Here is a 21,866-nt window from a genome sequence, read left to right on the forward strand (position 1 = left end):
AAAAGAAAAAAAAAACTATTAAGAATTTATTTCAGTTGTTGAGAACAACTGTACACTCTTGCATGGCTTCAAAAACTACTTCCATTGCTCTACTGACCGTGTGTTGGATTTAAATCCATGCCTTCTCTAAGTACATTGTTGTGTTTCACTCCAGGTAAATCTGTGACCACAAAGCTTTTTGTTTTGGAAACCATTTGATGAAAAGCAAGACTTATATCAATTTAAGATGTGGACAAGATCCAAGAATCAGCACTTATATTTTTTGTGACCTGTGCAGAAGAGGTTCTGAACCTACCTTTTAAGGAACTGGCTTAAACCTACAATATATTCATTATTACGCAATAAATAACCAATCACCCATATTTTTTTAGTTAATAAGTAGAACCTCACTGCTCCTGCCTTTCTGAATAATCCATATAATAGGACAAAAGCCACGTCACTCACATTTGCAAGAGTAATTATATAGAGATTAATCATTATTATACCACTTTGGCTCTTCCATATTTCAGAACTGTAAATATATGGAATTATCAACACAATATACAAGCAGTATATATCACAAAACCATTTAATACATGGTTTAAGTACCTCTGGTATCATACCAAGGCATTTAAAACTTTCTGTCATTGTAAAAATACTGGGAAAAACCTAGAAAAAATTGAGTCACACGACATGCCAGATTTTTAAATTATACCAACTGATGATATTTTTATAATAATTACTCTTTATCAGTCCTCATAGCCTATACTGAGACACTCATAATGCTCTCTCTTTGCAGCAAAAATCTGTCCCAAAGTCTATTGCAATAGTAAAAAGATCCCATTGGTTCCAATGGCTACTGGGGAAGTTTTGAGAAGAACCATGGTGAAATTTTATGAGTGTTCATTTCCTAAACACGTGGCCTTATGTCTGAAATCAGAAAAAGGAAGGAAATGCAAGCCACTGCTACTTTACTCTCCAATGTAGCCAATGGAAGGCTTTCTTTGCAGGATGCTCCCTTAAATGGCAAATATTTTAAAATTTGTTGGCAAAGACATCTGCAATGTCTCTCCTAACTAAAATAACCATGGCACAGTTGTTATAATATTCCCCTGAAAGCATGCAAATACTGACAGAGCCTATCTTGTCCATGGATGTGTGAGTATTTACCTTCCAGGTGACTCTGATGCTCTGTGAAGATATAGGCTCAAGCTGCACATCCTGAGGTGGACCATCAGGGGCTGGAAAGAGAAGGAAAATGCATCAAAACTGGCCCTCATAGCCCAGGGAATTCTGCATTTCACATAAAATGTCACCACCTTTACACCTCAGTAACCAACCACAGAGGCTGGAGTCAGTGTCACATGGAAAGCTTCACCAAATAAAAGTAGGGACAGGAATCTTCAGAATTCAGGTGTCATCTCTGGCCAACAGCAAAATACAATATGTGCCAAACAATACCAAGCTGGTAAATCTAATGAATACAATAAAATGGATGCTAGTGGTTTTCTTGGCTAGAGATGCTCTCACAGTGCTGTTTCTGCATATCTGGAGATAGTGCAAGAGGAATTCTCAGGAGTTCCCTGTTGGTGACAGAAAAGCAGCAGAGTTCATTTAAAGCAAGTGAGCCAGGAGCTCCTTTCAACCTGTTTCAAGTTTTCCAGTGGGATCCCCTTTGTTCACTGGAAACTGAGCATATTCAGTCCAGTATCAGCTATTTTACACAAAGTCCTGCACACTTTACACTCATCCCCTCCCCAGTAAGAGCTCCAGCCTGGAAATCAGACAGAAAATAACTGGTAGATGGGAAAAACCTTCTTTCAGCTCCTGCCCGAGCCAGGGAAAGTTTCATGGACCATCAACACGGTGCCCAAGGTGGGCAGGAGGCTTTAAATGTGAATGAAAAAAAGGAAGCTCCTCATCAGCTGGGCAGCTACAAAGTAGATCAGGATCAGCTGGGATTGAACAGAGAGATGTGCAGTAAATTGCTTGCTCAGAGAGGTAAATCAGTGCAAAGGGAAGATCTGAGGAGAGGGATGGAGCCATCTTGAGCTGCTGCAGAGGGTTCCCTTGATGCAGAATACGTCCTCGGTAAAAGGTATTAAATTAGGTTTAATAGCAGGACAAAGGAAGGAAAGCAATAAAAAGGGTGAGATGGGGCTGTTAGAGGTGGAGCAGCAATAAATGACAGCTGTGGTGAAAGGAACCAGAACATTTTGCTTTAACTGATGAAAGCAGAGACACAGAATACAGCCTATAATATGTTTAAGTTATTAAAATGCCCTATTCTCTGCCATTCCTGACTGTCCTTCATATGGGAAATTTCCAAAGCTTGAAAGAACTTTATTTCCATTCTCCTTGCATTAATACAAAGGAAGGAGAAGAGGACACAGCCCACTGGCAAAAATGAGATCTCTATGATTTTTTTGAAGCCTGACCTTGATTCTGTCCCCCTGTTGACAAAAATGAATGCCACTTCTCCGGGGTACATTATAATGTAGTGGAATTTGAGCAAAGCATTTGATCCTAAAAATGGGGTTTAAAATGTGCCCCTAAAACTCCTGACTTTTCCTCAAAAAAAACCAATTTTTTTTTTCACAGACCTGAATACTTAGGTGCTCCCAACACACCATATGGAGATGTTAAATAAGAAGTCATTTGTTTTACATACTTAATGTCATACAGAGTTTGTGGCAAGGACATAAAGAAAACCCAGATAATCCCCATTTCCTCTATTGATTTCAGTATTAGCAATGGCCATAATGCTTCTTTTTTTCTGACAGGCATTAGTGCAAGTGTGTACTGGCATCTATTTTCCAACACATGAGCTAATTGGGGTTGTATGGAAAGAAGGATATGGTCTGCAAGCTTTGAAATCATTCCATCCTTACCTATCTTTTTGCCACAGAGACCTTTTACATGTTTCTTTATAATAGAGACATTTCTTTGCAATATGTAACACAGAATCTGTGCCCTCCCCCCCCTTTCCAAGTTGCTTGGTTTTTATCTTGTGTTTCTTGGACCTTTATTTTGCTCCCTGCTCATTACCTTCTCTCTCAGCCCCTGCACCCATGCTGTTCTCTACTGCCTGCTGTAAAAGGAGAGAACAGAAGTAAACAGTGATCAAAAAAATTATATTCCTATACTTTGTGCATCCCCTGAAATAAAAACCCAGGAGAAAAACATCACAAACTGCCTAAGCCTGACCTCCTCTCTCCCAGTCCTTCCCTAGGTAGATCAGTGACTTTTGAATACAGTTCCACACTGCTGGTCTTTTTCTACCAACAAACAGCTCCTCAAAAGACAGCAACAAAAGGATCATTTATTCTGAAACCTGGTTACAAAGAACTGAATAAAATGTGATGTTAACGTTCCACCCTGCTCATGGGGAAGCTGTATTTTTTTATTCCAAGGGCAGCTGCTGATCCTGACAACTTAATTACCAGTCAGGAAAAACTTGGCAAGTAAAAAACATTCCAAGCATGGGTGAATAAGGGAGCATGAGAGAGCTGATCCAAGACCCAGCTCTCCATTTTGCACAAGGAAGGATGGGCATTTTTGGGTTATAGATGACTCTGGCTGGAAGAATGCATAGTCTGTTTTCATCAGTGATTTCACATTTTCTTTGCATAAAGGAAGAGAAAATTTCTGATAAAAAAAATAAATATTTTTCAAACAAACTATTCACTCTTAAATCTGTTCACTGCAAGCTTTCCTTCTGTTGGAATGATGATAAAAGAAATGCAGCTTACATTGTCTCCAGCTTATTCTGCTTTCCACTGTGAGCCCTTGTGTCCTGTTCCTACTCAGAAAATCCCTCAGAACGAAAACCATGTTGTCCTGACAAGGAATGTGTTTTCATTGTAGGAAATTCCCAGAGAAAATAAGTGGGAATTATACAGTTGTTCAAAGGAGCTGAACTAAAAATCAGTCTCTGGGTGTTCAAATCCAAGACTGACATGAATCTTGAAAGAGAAGGGGAGTTTTCACTGCCGGGACACTTTCACCATGCTGTTGTCTCTAAACTCCCAGGAAGGAAGCAGTGCTGACTTATCATAAGGCAGAAATTTCATATACATGAGAATGGCTCCAGCCACCAGAGGGAAAATGCCCACACAGTACTCCTGGGGCTGATGCAGAATAATATAAGGTTAAAGGTAAAAATAAAGGTCAGACTTGATGATCTTGGAGGTCTTGTCCAACTTAAATGATTCTGTGATTCTGTAGTACAACAGAACAAAGATCAGGGGGATGACATTAACAAGTGAAAGCCAAGAGACAAACAGAGGCCAGAAAAAGAAATGGTGGGTGGGTTGAGTGAGGGAATAATCAAATTAAAGTTGGGTTGAGTGAGGGAATATTCAAAGGAAGACTTGATTTCAAAAGGGAGAAATTTAAATTATTTATGTACATTAATATATAAACATGTAAGGAAAGCCACGATACCCACAGGGTAAGCACCACTGCTAAAAACAGGATGTTGCTGATTGAATAGCCTCACTGTAGATACAGGTGTGTTATTCCAAGATCTCAAGCTGAAAATTTGGAGCACAATGTCTTCTTTGACCACTAGATGCCACTGAACAGCTTTAATTACAACCCTGCACAATGAAGTTGCAAAAGTCACAATGTTCTATGGGAATAACTCAGTGTTCCTTTTGATACAGCTGCAGCCACATAAACAGCATTTCATGCAACAATTCCTGTCATCAAAGAGAGATAATTCCCAGAAAATTTAGAGGTTTCAAAGCCAGGGCATACCTGCTTCATCAGTGGTGATGGTGAGCTCGTTGCTGGCCTCGCTTTTGCCGATGCGGTTCTTGGCGTACATGCGGATGTTGTAGGTGGAGGATGGGTGAAGGTCAATGATGGTGGCTTGGTTTAGCTGAGGGGAAACATCTCTGGTTCTCTGGACAGAATCCCAAGAGTCTGTTTGATAAGAAATATCAGTAGAAACAGACAAATAAATGATGGTATTCATGTGGATAATACAAGCGCGAAGTTACACTGTTTCATGCTGTCGATCTGTTAATCCAGAAAACACATTTTGCTCCAAGCAAATCCAGTGATCCCTTGCTTGACAGCACTCCTGACTGCTGCAAAGGTTCTGCTGAGAACAATGAGATCTTAGCTCTGGGGTCATCAGCAAATCCACAGAAATAGCTACTCTTTGAGGAGGTGGTGAGAGCAGCAAAGATTCCCCAGTTTTTGTGATTTTTTTACCATTGAGACATTGGAACAGCTGCACAAAAATGGGAGTTGCTGCCCCAAAGGGATCTTCACTCAGTGAGAAAGTTGGTTGTGCTCAAAAAGAAAGGGAGAGAAGGGAGTTAATAAACAGGAACGTTTTAGGGGAGACCTCATTGCTCTCCACAGCTCCCTGACAGGAGGGTGCAGACAGGTGGCGACTGGCCTGTTTTCCTGGCCAACAAGTGACAGGATGAGAGGACACAGCCTCAACCTGTGCCAGAGGAAGGTCAAGTTGGATATCAGCAGGAATTTCTTCATGGAAAGGATGGTTAAGCATTGGAAGGGGCTGCCCAAAGAGGTTTGGAGTCCTCATCCCTGGACGTGTCCAAGGAAGGCCTCTGACAAGGCCTCCATGGGCTGGGAGGGCTTTTCCAACCTTCTGTAATTCTGTGAAAGTTACCCCAGAAGAAGTAAAAATAAATCCTGTAGAAACCTCCTGCCCTGGAGCAGCCCTGAGGCTGGAGGTGCCAATAGTGGGCTCCATGCACGGCTGCTGAGCACGGAGCCCTGAGGGGCTGCCCAGCAGGAGCAGCACAGCCCCAGGGCTGCAGGGCTGGGCCAGAGCTGCCTGTGCACTCATCTGGGGTCTTTGGGGGCACCAAAGGCCTGAGCAGCTGCTCCAGCAGGGATCTGTCAGGAGCAGCACAGAGCTGCCTCAGCTGGAGCAGAGCTGGGGCATTCCTTGCACAAGGCTGCTCAAGACAGGCAGGACCGGTGAGGAACACACCCAGCCTGGCTCCAGGGACAGAACTCTGAGAGGTTTTTCTTCAGGAAGTGATTCTTCTCTGTGAGGGAGGGGAAGCTCTGGCACAGGGTGCCCACAGAAGCTGTGGCCGCCCCATCACTCAAGTGTCCCAGGCCAGGTTGGGCACTGGGGCTTAGAGACACCTGGGATAGTGGAAGGTGTCCCTGCCCATGTGTCACAATGTGATGAGGGAGAGATGCCTTTGCCCTGATTAAGAGGAAAATGAGACCATAGGACATCAACAGAGGGATTTTATTCAACAGCATGGATTTGATTGCACAGGAAGTATGAGGTATGGAGAGAGAAATAAGCAGGAAATGTGTCAGAGAGAGGGAGACACAGAGAAGGAGATAATCAGCTGGAACTGCACGAGCTTTAAGGCCCCTGCTAACCCCAGCTGTCCTGTCAGTGTAGAAGTTGTGTGGACTCCAGAAGTGACTCCACAGCTGCTTTCTGCTGAGCAGGCCCTGGGCAGGGACAGGGGAGTAGAGGGTGCGTGGCTTTAGCCATGGGGTCCGCTTCAAGGTCCTTCTGGTGGAGGTTTAGTGTGCAAAACACAAGTGAGGATGGTGGGAAGAGCCTTTGCAGCACCTTTACAGCCACAGCAAGGCTGGGAAGGAGCAGCCGCTGCTCTTTAGCCACTCGTGCTGCCTTCCTAACCCAGCCCGACTCCCTGGCCATGGGGCTGGGCTGGCTTGGCTGGCACAGCTTTGCCCAGCCCTGCTGCAAAGGCTTCCCAGCACACTTCTCCCTCCAGCCCTGCTGCAAAGGCTTCCCAGCCGGCCTTAACGGGAGCTTTTCGTTTGCCTGCAGAGAGCAGGGCCAGCCCTGCCCTGCCGGCCCAGCCGGGAACTCTCCCGCTGCCACTGGAGCTCAGCAGTCCCTGCTCACAGGGGACTCACTGGCACCCAGCGTCAGAATCCATGGGCACCTCGCACAGACGGGACATCAAATCTGGAGACTCTTTTCTTGTGTCTTACAAACTTTATTAGAAAATACACAAATTCATCAGTAATTGGAACAGTTCTGTCTTTCCTCAGTTATTTTCTGGGAAATTATAATGTATCATAATTACAACATACTGTATATTCATGTTTTTATATCACAGACTGTAATATAAATATACAATATGTAATAAAAATAAATTTGCTGGTTTTACTTCTTAATTAAATTTTTCATTTTTTAAAGTATTCTTTTTTTTACTCTCCTTGTTCTTACTCTTCTTCGCTATTCTAACTATTCTCTGTTTCTTCCATGTGTTTCTAAATTCTTACTCCTATTACTTCTATGTATTTTTAAATTCTTATCCTTATATCCTTCTTCCATTTTAAAATTCTTATTACTCTTCTTATATGTATTTTAAAATTATTCTTCTTCATCTTCTCTGTCTTCTTAGTCTTCATCTTCATTGTCTTTGCCTTCATCTTCTTCATCATCTTCATTTTCTTTATTCTTTGTCTTCTTTGTCGTCTTCATCTTCATTGTCTTTTTCTTCTTTGCCGTTGTCTTGGAGTGGTCTATGCTGAAAGTCCATTCCAGAAGGCTCTATTTTATGCCCAAGAAATAATTGTTGCACCTTCCAGGCCCAGGGCCGGGTGTGTGCGGGGCTGGGGAAGGGGGAGCTTTGGGCTCTTTGGGTGAACATTTTCCAAGCCTCACTGCCCAGATGTTCTGGGCACTGTTGGGTTTGGCTGGGCTTGCTTGGCTTTTTTGGCCTGTAAAAAGCTTTTCCCTTCCCTGGCCTGGAGGAGCTGCAGCAGCAATCTTTCTTTCAGCTCCTCGAGCTGAACTGAACAGCCACTGCTCCAACACCACAGAGTGGGACCAGCAGGAGTGGGGCCGTCCCGTTCCAGCCCCAAGCCTCAGGGAGCCGAGCCGGGCAGAGAAAGCACAGCAAGAGACTCCAGCCGAGCTGCTTGGACTGCCCTGGACAGGAGGTCAGTGCCAGAGAGCCACCAGGGCTGTGCCTCCTGCTGCCAGAACTCATCCATGGAATCTCCACTTCCCTCAGTGTGAAAGATGGCGCCATCTCACACCCCGTGTCAGGAAAGGGGATTTCTTCAATGTTTACCCAATTCTCCAGGAGTTTTTGGCTCTTTGCAGGGCAGTGGGGAGAGTTCTGTGAGTATTCTGTTGTTAATTAACTATTGATTTTGTTTTTTTTCACTTCCCTCCACTGGTATTCATTTTCTGTTTGTGGAGGGGGACAGTAGAAACCCTTTGGAGGAGACTATTCTTTGTGGAGTGTCCTCTCTTAAATTTGTTTCAAAACTGAGGCAGTCATCTTCACTGCCTTCTTCATCACCATCTTCATCTTCTTCGTCTCCTTGTTTTATTCCTCCGGAAGTGGCCTCAGGCAGGGACACTGGAACAGCCTCTGTAGTGCCCACAGTGCCCACATGAAGCGGGAGGGACATCTCCTGGGGCAGCCGGCTGCTCCCTGGGGGCCCTGGCTCCCAGCTGGCGGGGCTGTGTGAGGCAGGCACTGAGCTCTCTTCCATTTTGGCTGTGACTACTGATTCTACCTCTACAGCCAACCACTGCTGAAGGGCATAGACTTCTTTCAGCTGCTGCTTCAGTGCCTGGATCTCCTACAGCACCTGGCTCAGGATCTCCCCGGTCTGTGGGAGTCTGTGGGGCAGGAGAGGTGCTAGGCAGGGCAGGTGCTGCCTCTGCTGTGACCTCCACATCCATGGGGCTGGGAGAGCTGGGCTATGTTTCTTCTACAGTTATGTGTTGTTGGAAGACATACTCTTCCAGGTTCTGCCTCATGTGATGGAAGTCCATCAATCCCTGGATGAGGAACGCCTCGGTGATGTCCTGGCATGGTGAAGACTGGCTGCTGCTCGGGGTGTTGGAGGGGACACTGTGTAGCAATGCACTATGACCATGTCCCTGAGGCTGCTTGTGTGTTCGGATCTGGAGCGCACTGCTAAAAGTTGACGATGGAAGATGAGACAGGTCCTTGTTTGGATATCCAAAAGCTTTATTGATTGCCTTGAAGGGGGTCCAGGGACAAGAACGAAAGTGGGTGGAGGATCCAGGGTTATATGTGAGTAAGAGGGGGTGGACCAGAGTCCAGTGGGAACAGGGGAAAACAGTGCAGAGGTGGGGTTAGGGACAGGAACAACCAACAGGAAAACAGGGGTGGAAAACCCAGGCCGATGGGGATCAAGAGAAGAGAGAAGATTCTAGGGATTAACCATACAAGGTTATGGGGGCTGAACTGGGGCGACATCAACTTGATAAACCAATGCAGAAATCAGCTTAACAGTGCATTAACATATAGTTGCAAAGACCTGTGGGAGAGAGGCATTCTCTCACCCCACCTCAGGAGGGGCTATTTGTTGCTTCCTTTCCAAAATGGGGGTATGGATTTTTTAACCACAGGCCCTTGGGCCCCCAAAACACTGTGTGGGCTCTGTGTCCCTCCTGATGGCAGCTCCTCACTGACAACAGAAGGAGCTCCCATCAGCTCCTTTACCTGCTCTGGAGTAAGAGGCTCAGACACCTCTTCCTCCTCAGCAGATCTAGACAGGGCAGCACCTGTTGGCTCGGACTCTGTGGGATAGCCCAGGACAGGAGAGTTCCCGGTGCTGCCACTTACATGGCCACATGGCCAGAAGAGCTGGCCTGTGTTCCTTCCATAGCAATCCATTGTTGGATGTCGTACTCTTCCTCCACCTTCTGCCTCAATTTGTAGGCCTCTATCATTTCCAGGATCATGATCTCCTCGGTGATGTTCTGATCCTGGCATGCTGAAGATGGGCTGGAGGCCATGGTGTTGTAGGGAACACTCTGAGCTCTGTGTCCCTGCTGACAGCACCACCTCACTGACAGCAGAAGGAGGAGCTGCCTTTACCTTGTCTGGAGCAAACAGCTCAGGTGGCTCTTCCTCCTCATCAGTTCTGAACAGGGCAGCAGCTCCTGGCTCGGAGTATATCACACTGTCCAGGGCAGGAAAGGTGCTGGGAAGGGCAGGTGCTGCATTTACTGCTACATCCACAGCCACATGGCTGATGGAACTGGGCTGTGTTTCTTCCACAGCCACCTGGATTTGGAGGTCATACTCTTCCTCCTGATTCTGCCTCAAGTGATGGAACATGACCAGTGACAGAAGCAGGATCTCCTCGGTGATGTTCTGATCCTGCCATGCTGAATAATGGCTGCAGGTCATGGTGTCAAAGAGGACACACGGTCTCAGTGTCCCTGCTGATGGCACCTCCTCACTGAAAACAGAAGAAGCTGCTGCATTTACCTCTTCTGGAGGGAGAAGCTCAGGAAGCTCTTCCACCCCATCAGCTCTAGACAGGACAGCAGCTGCCAGCTCAGCCTCTGTGGGACTGCTTGTGACAGGAGAGTAGATGGGCAGGGCAGGAACTGCCTCTGCTGCCACCTCTATGCCATTGAAGCTGGGAGAGCTGGGCTGTGCTTCTTCCACAGCCATCCATTGATGGAGGCCATACTCTCCCTCCAGCTTCTGCCTCTGTTTGTACACCTCCATCAGATCCAAGCTCATGAATTCCTCGGTGATGTTCTGATCCTGCCATGCTGAGGCCTGGCTGCTGGTCAGGGTCTCAAAGGGGACCCAAGGTGGGCTCTGTGTCCCTGCTGAAGGCAGCTCCTCACTGATAACAGAAGAAGCTGCTGCCTTTTCCTCCTCTGGAGTGAGAAGTTCAGGCAGTTCCTCCTCATAAACTTTGGACAGGGCAGCCACTGCCTCTGTTGTCACCTCCATGACCCCAGGGCTGTGAGACCTTGGCTGTGTTTCTTCCACAGCCATCCACTGTTGGACATCATACTCTTCCTCCAGCTTCTGACTTGGGTGATGATACAACACCAGCCCCTCCATCAGGAACTCCTTGGTGATGTTCTGATCCTGCCGTGCTGAAGAATAGCAGCAGGTTGGGGTGCCGAAGTGGACACAGGGTGGGCTCTGTGTCCCTGCTGATGGCATCTCCTCACTGATAACAGAAGGAGTTGCTGCCTTTACTTCCTCTGAAGTGAGAAGCTCAAGCAGCTCTTCCACCTCATCTGCTCTGGACAGGGCAGCAGCTGCCAGCTTGGCCTCTGAGGAACTGCTGGTGTCAGGAGAGGTGATAGGCGGGGTGGGCACTGCCTCTACTACCATGTCCGTGACCACAAGAATGTGAGAACTGGGCTGTGTTTCTTCCACAGCCATCCATTGTTGGAGGTTATACTCTCCTTCCAGCTTCTGCCAGAATTCGTACACCTCCACTAGTTCCAGGACCAGGAGCTGGTCGGTGATGTTCTGATCCTGCCAATCTGAAGCCTGGCTGCTGGTTGGGGTGTCAGAGGGGACACAGGGTGGGCTCTGTGTCTCTGCTGATGGCACCTTCTCACTGATAACAGGAGTTGCTTCATTTACCTCCTCTGCAGTGAGAGGCTCAGGCAGTTCCTCCTCATCAGTTCTGAACAGGGCAGCAGCTGCTGGCTTGGCCTCCATGGTGCTGCCAGGGACAGGGGAGATGATGGGCAGGGCAAGCACTGCCTCTGCTGCCACTTCTGTGCCCTCAGGGCTGGGAGTCCTTGGCTGTGTTTCTTCTGCAGCCATCCATTGTTGAACTTCATAATCTACTTCTAGCTTATGCCTCACTTTCTCTTCTATCAGATGGATGGGACTGCCCAGGACAGGAGAGGCACTAGGTAGGTCAGGTGATGTCTCTATTTCCACCTCCACAGTCACAGGGCTGGGTGAACTCGGCTGTGTTTCTTCCACAGCCATCCACTGTTGGACGTTATACTCTCCCTCCAGTTTCTGTCTCAGTTTGTACATCTCCATCACTTCCAGGATCACGGACTCTTCTGTGATGTTCTGATCCTGGCCTGCTGAAGCATGGCTGCTGGTCATGCTGTCGAAGGGGACACAGGGTGGGCTCTGTGTCCCTGCTGATGGCACCTCTTCACTGACAACAGAAGCTGCTGTATTTACCTCTTCTGGAGTGAGAGGCTCAGGCAGCTCTTCCTCCTCATCAGCTCTGGACAGGGCAGCACCTATTAGCTTGGCCTCCATGGCACTGCCCAGGACAGGAGAGGTGCTGGGCAGGGCAGGTGCTGCCTCGGCAGCCAGCCCTGTGCCCTCAGGGCTGGGAGAGCTTGTCCCCACCAGGGGACAAGGCTCAGCCTCCTTGCTCCTCAGTGGTTGCAAGGGTCTCTCCTGGATCTTGGAGCTGATGTCATGTCTCGATTGGGACAGCTCCTGGCTGCTCTCACGCTCCTCCTGTGTGGACAGTTTTCTGTCACTCATATCTGCCCCTTGGGGCAACGCTTGACATCCGGCATCTGGTCTTTTTGACAGCTTATTGACATTGCTGTCTCTCACTTTGGACAATTCTGCTTCTCTGCTGTCTTTCAGCTGGGAGTCATGGGAGCGCACTTCTTGTTCCGATGGTGATAGTTTTTCATACCTCTCACCTTCCCTTTGAGATGGCTCTTGGATATCATCCTGAGAAATGTGGGAGTGCACATTTTCCCTCGGTGAGAGGTCTTGTTGCCTCTCATCTGCCCTCTGGGACATCTCCTGGGCATTGTCCCATTGAGAGGTGTGGGAGCGCACATCTTCCCAAGATGAGATATCTTGGTACCTCCCACCTTCCCTCTGGTCCAGCTCTTGGATGTCGTCCCGTTGGGAATCCTCTGGGACACTCGCATGTCTCCGTAAGGACAGCTCATGGGATCTCTCGTCTTCTTCCCATTCCGACTCCTGCTGCTCACTCATATCTATTTCCAATTGGAGTATCTCTTGGGTTGTGACACATTCTTCCCATTGGAGCACCTCTTGGTATATCTCACCATCCTCTTCCCACTGGTGCAGCTCTTGGACTCTTGTAGTTTCTTCCCATTCACAGAGCTCTTGGTGTGTCTCACTGCAGTACTGGGAAACCTCTTGAACTCTCACATGTACCTGGCATTGGTAGAACTCTTGGCTCCTCCTGGCTTCCCACTGGGAAATTTCTTGGACTGTCATTACTTGCTGTTGGTACCTGTTTCTCGCTGTCATCTCTTCCCTCTGGGAAAGCTCCTCATCACTATCACTTTCCATCTGGGAAAGCTCTCGGTCCATATTGGTGAAGAGCTTCTCCTCCTCCTCAGTCCCAGTCAGTGGCAGGACTGACCTGACCACTGCCCCTGACCACTGCCCGCTGGGGGCTTCCAGCCAGCTGGGCAAAGGGCTGGGGGACCAGGAGTTGGGGCTGGCTTTGTCCTTGTTGCTGTTGGCATCTGTCACTATCAGCGTCTATCACTGTCAGCATCTAGCACAGACAGACGCAAGGAGCTGCTTCCTCCTGAGAGAGCAGCTCTCCTGGGACTGGGCACCCCAGGGCTCTGCGGCCCTTGGATACCCTCAGCCAGGCTGGGGCTCCCGGATGTCACAAGGCTCTCTGGCCACCACCGTGTCCCGCATCACAGAGGGCCCTGACCCCACACGCCCGTGTCACAAAGGGCCAGCCCCGGCAGCCCACCAGCAGCGCAGCGGGCAGGAAGCGGCCCGGAGCAGCCCCCGGACCCGTGGCCTTGTGGCCCCTGCTGTGCCCAGAGCCCTGAGAGGCTTTGGCCACGCTGGCACACGTGTGCCAGCCCCAGCCCCGCACTGCAGAGCCCGGCCTTTGCAGCCTGCGCTGCGCCGGCCACGAGCAATTGGCCTTTGCAGCGCCGTGCCAGGGAGCCGTGGGCAGCGGCTGCAGGTGCCGCGGGAGGCCGGGGAGCAGGGCTGGCCCTCAGGGCTCTGCCCGGCCAGCGGGGCTCGTGGCTGCCTTCAGCAGTGACACGCAGGGGCACCGAGCGCAGCCGCGGCGCCTCGGCCGGGCCCGGGGAGCTCAGCGGCCCAGGGGCACCACGCGAGGCCGGGGCCACCTGGCTCGGGGCAATGGCCGCGGCCCCGACTCTCGCAGCTCTCCCCTCGGCCGTGCGGCGCCACGGGGCCAGAGCCCGGGCCCGGGGCTCGCTCCCTGCTGCCAGCAGGGCGCTGCCGAGGGCTCCCCGCCCGCCGGGGCCGGGGCCGGCCGCTGAGGGAGCGGCGCCGCCATTGCTGCCGCCCTCAGGGGCTCTGAGGGGAGCGCGGCTCCCGCCGGCCCCGTTCCGCCCGCACGGGCAATAAAAGCACGGAGCACAAAGACACACGGAGCTCCAAGTGTGTCCGTGCCCTTCCAAATGCATTCGGACAGCGGCCCCAAGGGCTGCGCTCGGCTGCGGCAGCGGCAGCATCGCCACACGACTGCCCCCGGGCCAAATCCCCTGTGCAGATACCGGGGCTGTGCGATGGGGCACCGAACACACGGGGTTTAGTCTCTTTGGGAGAAAGAAACGCACTTTGGGAGTGTTTTAGCCTCCTTGAGGATCAAAACTATTTTCGATGGCACTCGTCTGTTGTACCTGGAGTTCAAAAGATTCAATAAATAAATAATTATGAACGTGTGTGGTTCAAAAGTCATAGAGGAGTTGTTAGGAGCAACATCTCTACACACGAAAGATTAATTAAAGAAAACCCGCACTATAAAAAACTTAGACAGTTTTGTCTCTTGTTGTCCTTATGTTTTTTAACTTTTAAATTTGTTTCCTGTGCTCGTCTTTGTTTTGGAAACATTGTAGCAAAACTGAGCAACATCTGAGAAAAAAAATCAATATTTGGGTGCTATGCTTTGGTGTGGAACTCCCGGAGGATTCACACGCTTCAGACCTGTCTGTGCACAAAAGCACCTCTCGCTTCCGAGGCTGCACGGCAGCACACAAGGAGTAAAATCAGAGTTACTCCTGATTTCATCGCCTTGCAGTGCATCGTTTATCCAGAGCCTCCTCCAAGTGCGCTGAGGGAGAGGAGACAGATCAAGTGTGGGTCGGATAATGTGTTTTCTCTCAAATTTTCCCACTCCTAGCACTGCTTTGAAGTGCCAGCCTGGAGGTGGGACCATGCCTGATGTCCCCCAAGCCTCTCCTCTGGCCCTGCAGGGCAGCTCCACCAAGAACAACTCCTTTTCCCATTGTGGGAGTCTCCTTTGGTGTGGAAAAGAAAGAAAGGAGAATTCCTGCCCTCCCCTCTCTCAGGGCTGCAGAAGTGCTCAAACTTCATTCCTGCTGTTCCCACAGAGAGGAACACTGGCCTAGGGACTCTGCTGTTGGATATTGGGCAAGGGAGAAGGGAAACACCTGGTTGTCCCTATAGATAGAAGAAATGAGTGAACATCCCATCCCAAACAGTTATGTGGGACTTCTTTGCCATCCTTCAGTCGTTCTTATTTGGTTTTGGAAAGCAGAGAGAAGGAGAGGGCCTAGGAAAAGAGCAATCCTTCTGTACCCCCTGGCAGGAGGGGACAGCCGGGGGGGTTGTGCTCTGCTGCCAGGGAACAGGGACAGGAGGAGAGCTCAGGCCTCAGGCTGGGCCAGGGGAGGCTCAGGGTGGGCAGCAGCAGGAATTTGCCCATGGAAAGGGAGCTCAGGCCTTGGCAGGGGCTGCCCAGGGAGCTTTGCAGTGCCCATCCCTGGAGGTGTCACCTGGACGTGGCACTCAGGGCTCTGGGCTGGGGACAAGGTGGGCATCAGCCACAGGTTGGACTTGATGGTCCTGCAGGTCATTTCCAGGGTCATCTGCTTGTTGTGTTTACAATAAATTATCCAGACATGTAATAGGAAAAGGGATGGAAATCATCTAAACATACTAGCCCTTCTTTTTCACCCGAGCATTGAATTGCTGCTGCTACTACAAAAAAAAACCACCAGAATTTATCAGTTTCAAGCATCTTGGTGTCTTTGTGAGTTGGCATCCTTCATTTCTGCCTTACTGCAGGCAGTGTTCCCCCTTTAACCTCTGCAGCTTTCTGTGGGGATGTCCCTGGAGGCTCTCAGGAGTGTTTTACAGATGGGTCACTGTGGGCAGGGTTGCAGAAAGCTCAGCAGAGAACAAAGATGAGTTTAAAAATAGAAAGCTCACCCAGATACAAAGTATTTGCAGAAACTGTGTGAATTCTTTTGTAAGGAAGTGGCACAAGTTGTCACAGTGGCACCTGCACTCAGCTGGTTTCAGGGCTTGTTTCCTTATCCAGGTGGCTTTGCTTAAACACAGAATATTTAGGAATCGACATTTAAGTTCTTTTGGTTAGTACTAAAATGGATTTTTACTTTGGTAACTGAGTTTGTCACAGCTTCCTCTGTGGGATATTTTCAGGAAAGGAATTTCAAAAAAGACCTGCTTGGTATGGAGATTGTATAAAATTTCCTTGGAGGATGATGAGAATTTTTTTTTTTTTTTTAAATGTAGTCAAATTCCTGTAGTTTTCACTTGGTTGTTTCAAATAATGACCTCAGAGTGGCAGGACTCTGTAGCTACTGAAATTACTACTTACTGGCTACTGAAATGAAAGAAAGATGTTTTAAAATTTCTGATGGTTCTTTGTAGGTTAAGTAATGACACCATAAAGAAAGAATAAGATGAAAACCCAGTGTCCTCTCCATCTAAACATGGATTTCTATTGTCTACTTATGATATGCATGGACTTACAGGAGCTTCTTTTGATACCTGTACCCCTTTTTTTGAGGGTTAAAGTAAACCAGGTGCAATCCTTTTAAAATTAAGTCAGTCCAGATAGAAAACCATTTCTCTCCAGTTTCTGGTTTTTTTTTTTTAAATCTGTGTTAATAAGAAATAAGAAAAAAAATTAACTTTATTTCCTTGTGGAAGTGGTGGAAGGAAGTGGCGGAAGGAAGTGGTGGAAGTGGCGGAAGGCAAGAAGGAAGGAAGGAAGGAAGGAAGGAAGGAAGGAAGGAAGGAAGGAAGGAAGGAAGGAAGGAAGGAAGGAAGGAAGGAAGGAAGGAAGGAAGGAAGGAAGGAAGGAAGGAAGGAAGGAAGGAAGGAAGGAAGGAAGGAAGGAAGGAAGGAAGGAAGGAAGGAAGGAAGGAAGGAAGGAAGGAAGGAAGGAAGGAAGGAAGGAAGGAAGGAAGGAAGGAAGGAAGGAAGGAAGGAAGGAAGGAAGGAAGGAAGGAAGGAAGGAAGGAAGGAAGGAAGGAAGGAAGGAAGGAAGGAAGGAAGGAAGGAAGGAAGGAAGGAAGGAAGGAAGGAAGGAAGGAAGGAAGGAAGGAAGGAAGGAAGGAAGGAAGGAAGGAAGGAAGGAAGGATTTTTAACTGTATTCTTTATTATGCTCATAAAATGTTAAGTCCTGGTATTTCTCACTGTTACACAAATTACATGCTTACGGAATGATCTATTTAAAAATCACGTTTTAGCGAAAACTATCAGCCTTTCTCCCGTTCCCAAAAGGAAGGCTGAAGCTTTGGGCTCTTCCACGGGGAATTGGGGATTTTGGGTTTTGAGGGATTTGGGGAAGCGGTCGCAGGCTCGGTCCGGCGCTGCCACCCCGTGGCCGTTTCTGGTACTGCAGCGGCCCCGGGGCTCCCGGGGAAGATTTAGGGAAAACCCAACTCTGCGAAAGCAGCGGGGACCCGGGGGATGCCCCGATCACACCAGAGCACAAGAAAGCGCAATTAAACTGAACTGCTCAAAGCTTGCCCCTAAGATTGCCCTAATGACATAAAAACCTCAAAAGGATGCTGAGAGACACAAAGGAGGACCCCCTTTCCTGTCTCCAGAGCTCTTTCCACACCTCCGATGGAAAGTCTGGAGGCTGCACAGGGCTGTTCTCCATGAAGGGCCAGGTGTGAGTGCCACAGGTGCGTTTCTGAACAAGTAGGTGATGTCTCTAAGTACCAAAACGTGCTGAAACACCAAGTTCCTGCTATTCATAGTGCTCTGCAACGGCAACTTGACCCTACAGGACAGGCAACTCCTCACTCCTTCCATAAAGTAACTAATTCCATCGGGGTAATTAATGTATCTTTTGTGTCTTAAGGGGTAGATACCAGCAGGGCTGAGCTAACCTTGGACTCAATGATCTCAAAGGTGCTAACACTGGACTCAATGATCTCAAAGGTATTTTCCAACCTAATTTCTATGATTTTATGATGGGATATGTGAGGGATGCTAAACATAGTCCATGCTTTCTTTGTGGTCAGCTGCACCTTCTCCGGAACAGAAAAGTTTTCCTGATAGAGAAGCCTGAATTGTGTATCTGATCTGAACTCATTCCTGAGTCCTCAGGAAAGGAAACAGAGGTGGAAAATTCTCACAAAACACAGCTGTGCAATTTACAGCTTCACTTTGTTCTTGGCAGGATGTTCCTTGAATATATAATCTAGATCTTGTTCCATCCCTTTAATATCTGGAAACTGAGAAGCTTTCTTAATTCTTCCTTTTTGTTCTAAATTCCCCCAACTACCCCATGCAAGTTCTCCATTAACCATCTTTGGTATTTCACCTTCTTGGTGATTTAATTAATGACAGAATTCATAAGCAAGAATTCAAAGACCTGATCCGAGTTTCTCCAAACATTCTGCCTCAGACTCTATAAAATGACATTTCTGTTGTTTGCAGTAAGAAGAAGATAATCTGCTCTTGTTAGGACATGACCTCCAGGATTTGTCTTCAGATACAAAGAAATATTTTCTTTGATACCAATTCTGCCACTCCTTTTCCTTTCTTTAAGTTTTTAAACTTTATAAATATATTGTGTCTTGGTATTTCCATCCAACCTGATGATGCTTCTTTTGCTGTCTTGCTCTTGTTTTATCATTCCATATTAGAGAGAAATCATTTTTCAATGCACGTTCATGGTGACACCCACTTAATCTTTGCCTGCATTCTGCATTATCACTTGAAAATAACAAACTAAATCTAACAAAGATGTTTTAGAGCTCTGAAATCCCTTCTTGTCACTGCTTCAATAGAAGGGAAGCACCTCTGTCATCCTAAATGGGGTTGTGCTGGGTTATATCTTTCTTAAATATTTGCAATTGTATTTGAGAAATACAAGAGGTGTTGTAGTGTAAGAAAAGAGTTGGTCAGGCAAGAATGACTTTCAAAAACTTTTCTGGAGCAGATGGGTGTTTGGAAAGAAAGGAAAACAAAAAGAAAACAGAGCCCAGAAACTTTTAGGGGAGCATATCCCTTTAAGGCTTCCTTTCCCAATCTGCATCTCCAAAACTGCAATTCCTGACTTCAGTGGAGAATTTCCTCTTCTCATCTTTCAGGTACATTATCAATTTCTCCTGTACATTATTGATTTCATCTACAAAGCCAGGGCTAAAATGATTACTGATGATTCAACACCCTTGAAAATATCTAATGAAAACATCACAAAAGTTTTGCCTCAGTAAATATAGCATGAAGTGGTAAAAGGGAAAAGCAGCAATTGCGAAATCTCATGTCTTTACCACAAAACAAACTAAAAGGACAACAAATGAAGATAAATTTTCCTGTGGAAGATTAAACAAACCATGATAAAAAATTCCATCAGGCAGTTTCAATTTATGAGTTACCTTTTACAACACAATCTGGTGGTGAATGACCAGCAAGGGGAATTCCTGAGATTGCTCCTTACCTGACTTGTTCTTGCACTCGATGTCGTAGCCAGTGATGGGGCTGTTGCCATCGAAGCCCATGGTCCACCTGAGGGCGATGCTCCGAGCTCTCACCTCCCGGATCTCTATCTCAGGGGGGTCGGGGGGTTCTGGGCAAACACACACACACAGCTCTGCTCAGAACAGACCCCATCCTCTGAACAGGGGCACACCAACCAGCTCAGCCTTCCTGCTGTTTCTCTGGGCACTCATGGGGACCCTGATCCTGTTAATCACCTGCTGGAAGTATCAGCACTCTTCAACTCACAGTCACTGGTGTCATCTTGAATACTGGCTCCTCTTTAACCTTCTTGGTTGCATTTCCAGCTCAGACTTTCACTCCAGGAAAGATGTTTTACCTCAAACACCATCTTTTCCTGATACTTCTATCAGTGATTTTACTAAAGAAGTGATTGTAGGAATGGGAGTACTAAACAAAAGTGCTAAATTTGGTAGGGAGAGAAAGGAAAATTTCTGTCTCTTTAAGCATGTTTGAAAGTCTTATTTTAATAACAGAATAATTTGATTAAATCACTCTAAAAGCTCTTTCTTCCTCCAAAGTTAATGTTGTAAGTAACCAGCATCAACACCCATTCTAATGTCCCTTTAAATTGTCATGGCAGCTTAGATGAGCAGTGGTGGAACTGGGAACCTGTCCCTAAACTCCACCTGAATATTTCAACAGCGCTGCCTTAGGCAATCTCTGGAATCTGCTGCTACTTGGAATCAAGGGCAGGGAGAGAGAAATCTGCAAGCTGCAGGAATTTGTTGTGTGAGAGGCACAGGAGGAACAAGCACCACGTGGGAATGAGCAGTGGCCGGTGGCTGAGTCCTGCCTGTGCCCTGCACCTCAAATATTGTCACCTCTCAGGACTTGTTGTTTCTGCCCTGTGCAAGGGGAACCCCAGCCCCAGGTAACATAAATTCCTAGAGTTTGGATTGTGCAAACTGCTCACAATTTATTTTGACTGATTAAACTTGAAATATTTTGCTTGAAGTTCCACAGTGGGTTTAACATTTCTCTAGAGATGAAGTGAGATCACTTTTGCTTTAGTTCAGACCTGGGTTCGAAGCACATTTGTTCTTTAAAATCAAATGCAACCTGCTCTCCCTCAATCCTCCATATCCATAGTCCTTACTGAAGAGATTAGTTTTAAGTATCTTTGGCAATTGTCAACTACAGTATTTAAGAAAAAAATTCTAATGAGTTTGTACAAATCTAGAAGGACTCAAGCTCATATTTTATTTTGATATAATCTGTGATGCTGGAAAATGAAAGACTGAGAACCTTAATGCAGCTCCTCATTTCTTTGACAATGTGGAACACATTTAATTAGGAATCAGAGCCTTCCTCCCCCCAGCAGTTTTCTACAATTCCTGTCCTACAATGGCTGTGTTTTTGTGGTTTTTTTCCCTTGTGTTGTCCTCTCCCTACCTTGCACAGTGAGCTGAATTATTCCACGATCCTCCCCGTAAGAATTGATGGCGTGGCAGGAAAAGAAGCCAGAATCTTCACGCACAGTTGGCAGAATCTATAGGAGTTGGAAAAGAGGTGATGGATTGAACAGCACGCAGAGAAAATAAACCAACAGCTTGTCTGTGTGGCGCAAGAAAAATCGCACAGACTGTTCTCCTTGACAGCAATAAATAGATACTGCAGGTTACACACATACATTTGCGTAGGGAAACTTCCAAAATGCTGAGATTATCAAAGCCAGCAGCACCTGGGCTGAGGGCACAGGCTACCAGCTCGACATGTGTAGTCAGGAGCTGGAGTTCCACCTATTCCTGCAGCTTCTCCTTAGGAGCCTTGTTTTCAGTTCCTCACAAGTTTGCCAAGTATTTAACTGTTGGCTGAAATTTGCCATACAAAATGCTGCCTCCTGCTGCCTCCAAATTTTTCTGGCTATTTCTGAAAATAATTCAAGTGGCTGAAGTCTGTGTGGAGGAAACAAAGGTTCAAACACTGGTGTGAACCCTGTAGTGTTCAGCATGGTACCTCATAATAAAGTTCTGTGTGGTCTTTCTTTTCAATTTGTTGTTTAACAGCAAGGAAATTTATATATAATATTTACAACCATGATCATAATGATATTTTTCTGCAGGACCACTGCTTCATTCAAGGTACAAGAAAGAAATAATTTTTTTTAAACGAGCAGATATTTGAAACACTATTTCCTTCTCATTGTTCAGTGTGCTGCTCCACAAATTATTTACAGCACACTGTTCAAACTGTGCCCTGAAAACAGACATTCATTTTCTCACAGCACTTTGCTGTGAATTCACCCATTGCAGAAACACAAGTGAATTTATTTACATCAGCCCTAACACCATGGAGAGCATTGCCACCATCTCATGTAGGGAATTAAGGCAGCAGATGCATGATAACGTTTGTGGCTGCTTGACAAGTTGCCACATATTAGCTGA

The 21,866-nt window shown here is 47.2% G+C and overlaps 2 protein-coding genes across 2 annotated transcripts in view; both read right to left on the minus strand.

Moving 5' to 3' along the window:
• Positions 1-21,866, minus strand: part of DSCAM (DS cell adhesion molecule) — a 437,468-nt gene that overhangs the window by 89,395 nt on the left and 326,207 nt on the right. The window contains exons 13-16 of the mRNA XM_023926681.2: positions 20,875-20,971; positions 19,421-19,549; positions 4,741-4,908; positions 1,150-1,220 (exon numbers count right to left, since the gene is read on the minus strand). Of these exons, the coding sequence (XP_023782449.2) occupies positions 1,150-1,220; positions 4,741-4,908; positions 19,421-19,549; positions 20,875-20,971 (465 nt within the window). The remainder of the gene's footprint in view (positions 1-1,149; positions 1,221-4,740; positions 4,909-19,420; positions 19,550-20,874; positions 20,972-21,866) is intronic.
• LOC111929170 (uncharacterized) lies at positions 8,943-13,793 on the minus strand. The gene is made up of 2 exons (XM_023926687.2): positions 9,837-13,793; positions 8,943-9,743 (listed from the first exon to the last, which is right to left on the minus strand). The coding sequence occupies exons 1-2, from the start codon at positions 13,056-13,058 to the stop codon at positions 9,315-9,317; spliced, it is 3,651 nt and encodes a 1,216-aa protein (XP_023782455.2). The 5' UTR covers positions 13,059-13,793; the 3' UTR covers positions 8,943-9,314.

Source organism: Cyanistes caeruleus, chromosome 3 (genome assembly GCF_971803275.1).
Source record: "Cyanistes caeruleus chromosome 3, bCyaCae1.hap1.1, whole genome shotgun sequence".
Lineage (NCBI taxonomy): Eukaryota > Metazoa > Chordata > Aves > Passeriformes > Paridae > Cyanistes > Cyanistes caeruleus.

Coding starts and splice junctions, on each gene's coding strand:
- LOC111929170 (XM_023926687.2), bottom strand. CDS start 13,058: ATGGACCGAGAGCTTTCCCAGATGGAAAGTGATAGTGATGAGGAGCTT. Junction 9,744..9,836: donor AGCTGTTTGCTCCAGACAAG/GTAAAGGCAGCT, acceptor CATGGCCTCCAG/CCCATCTTCAGCATGCCAGG.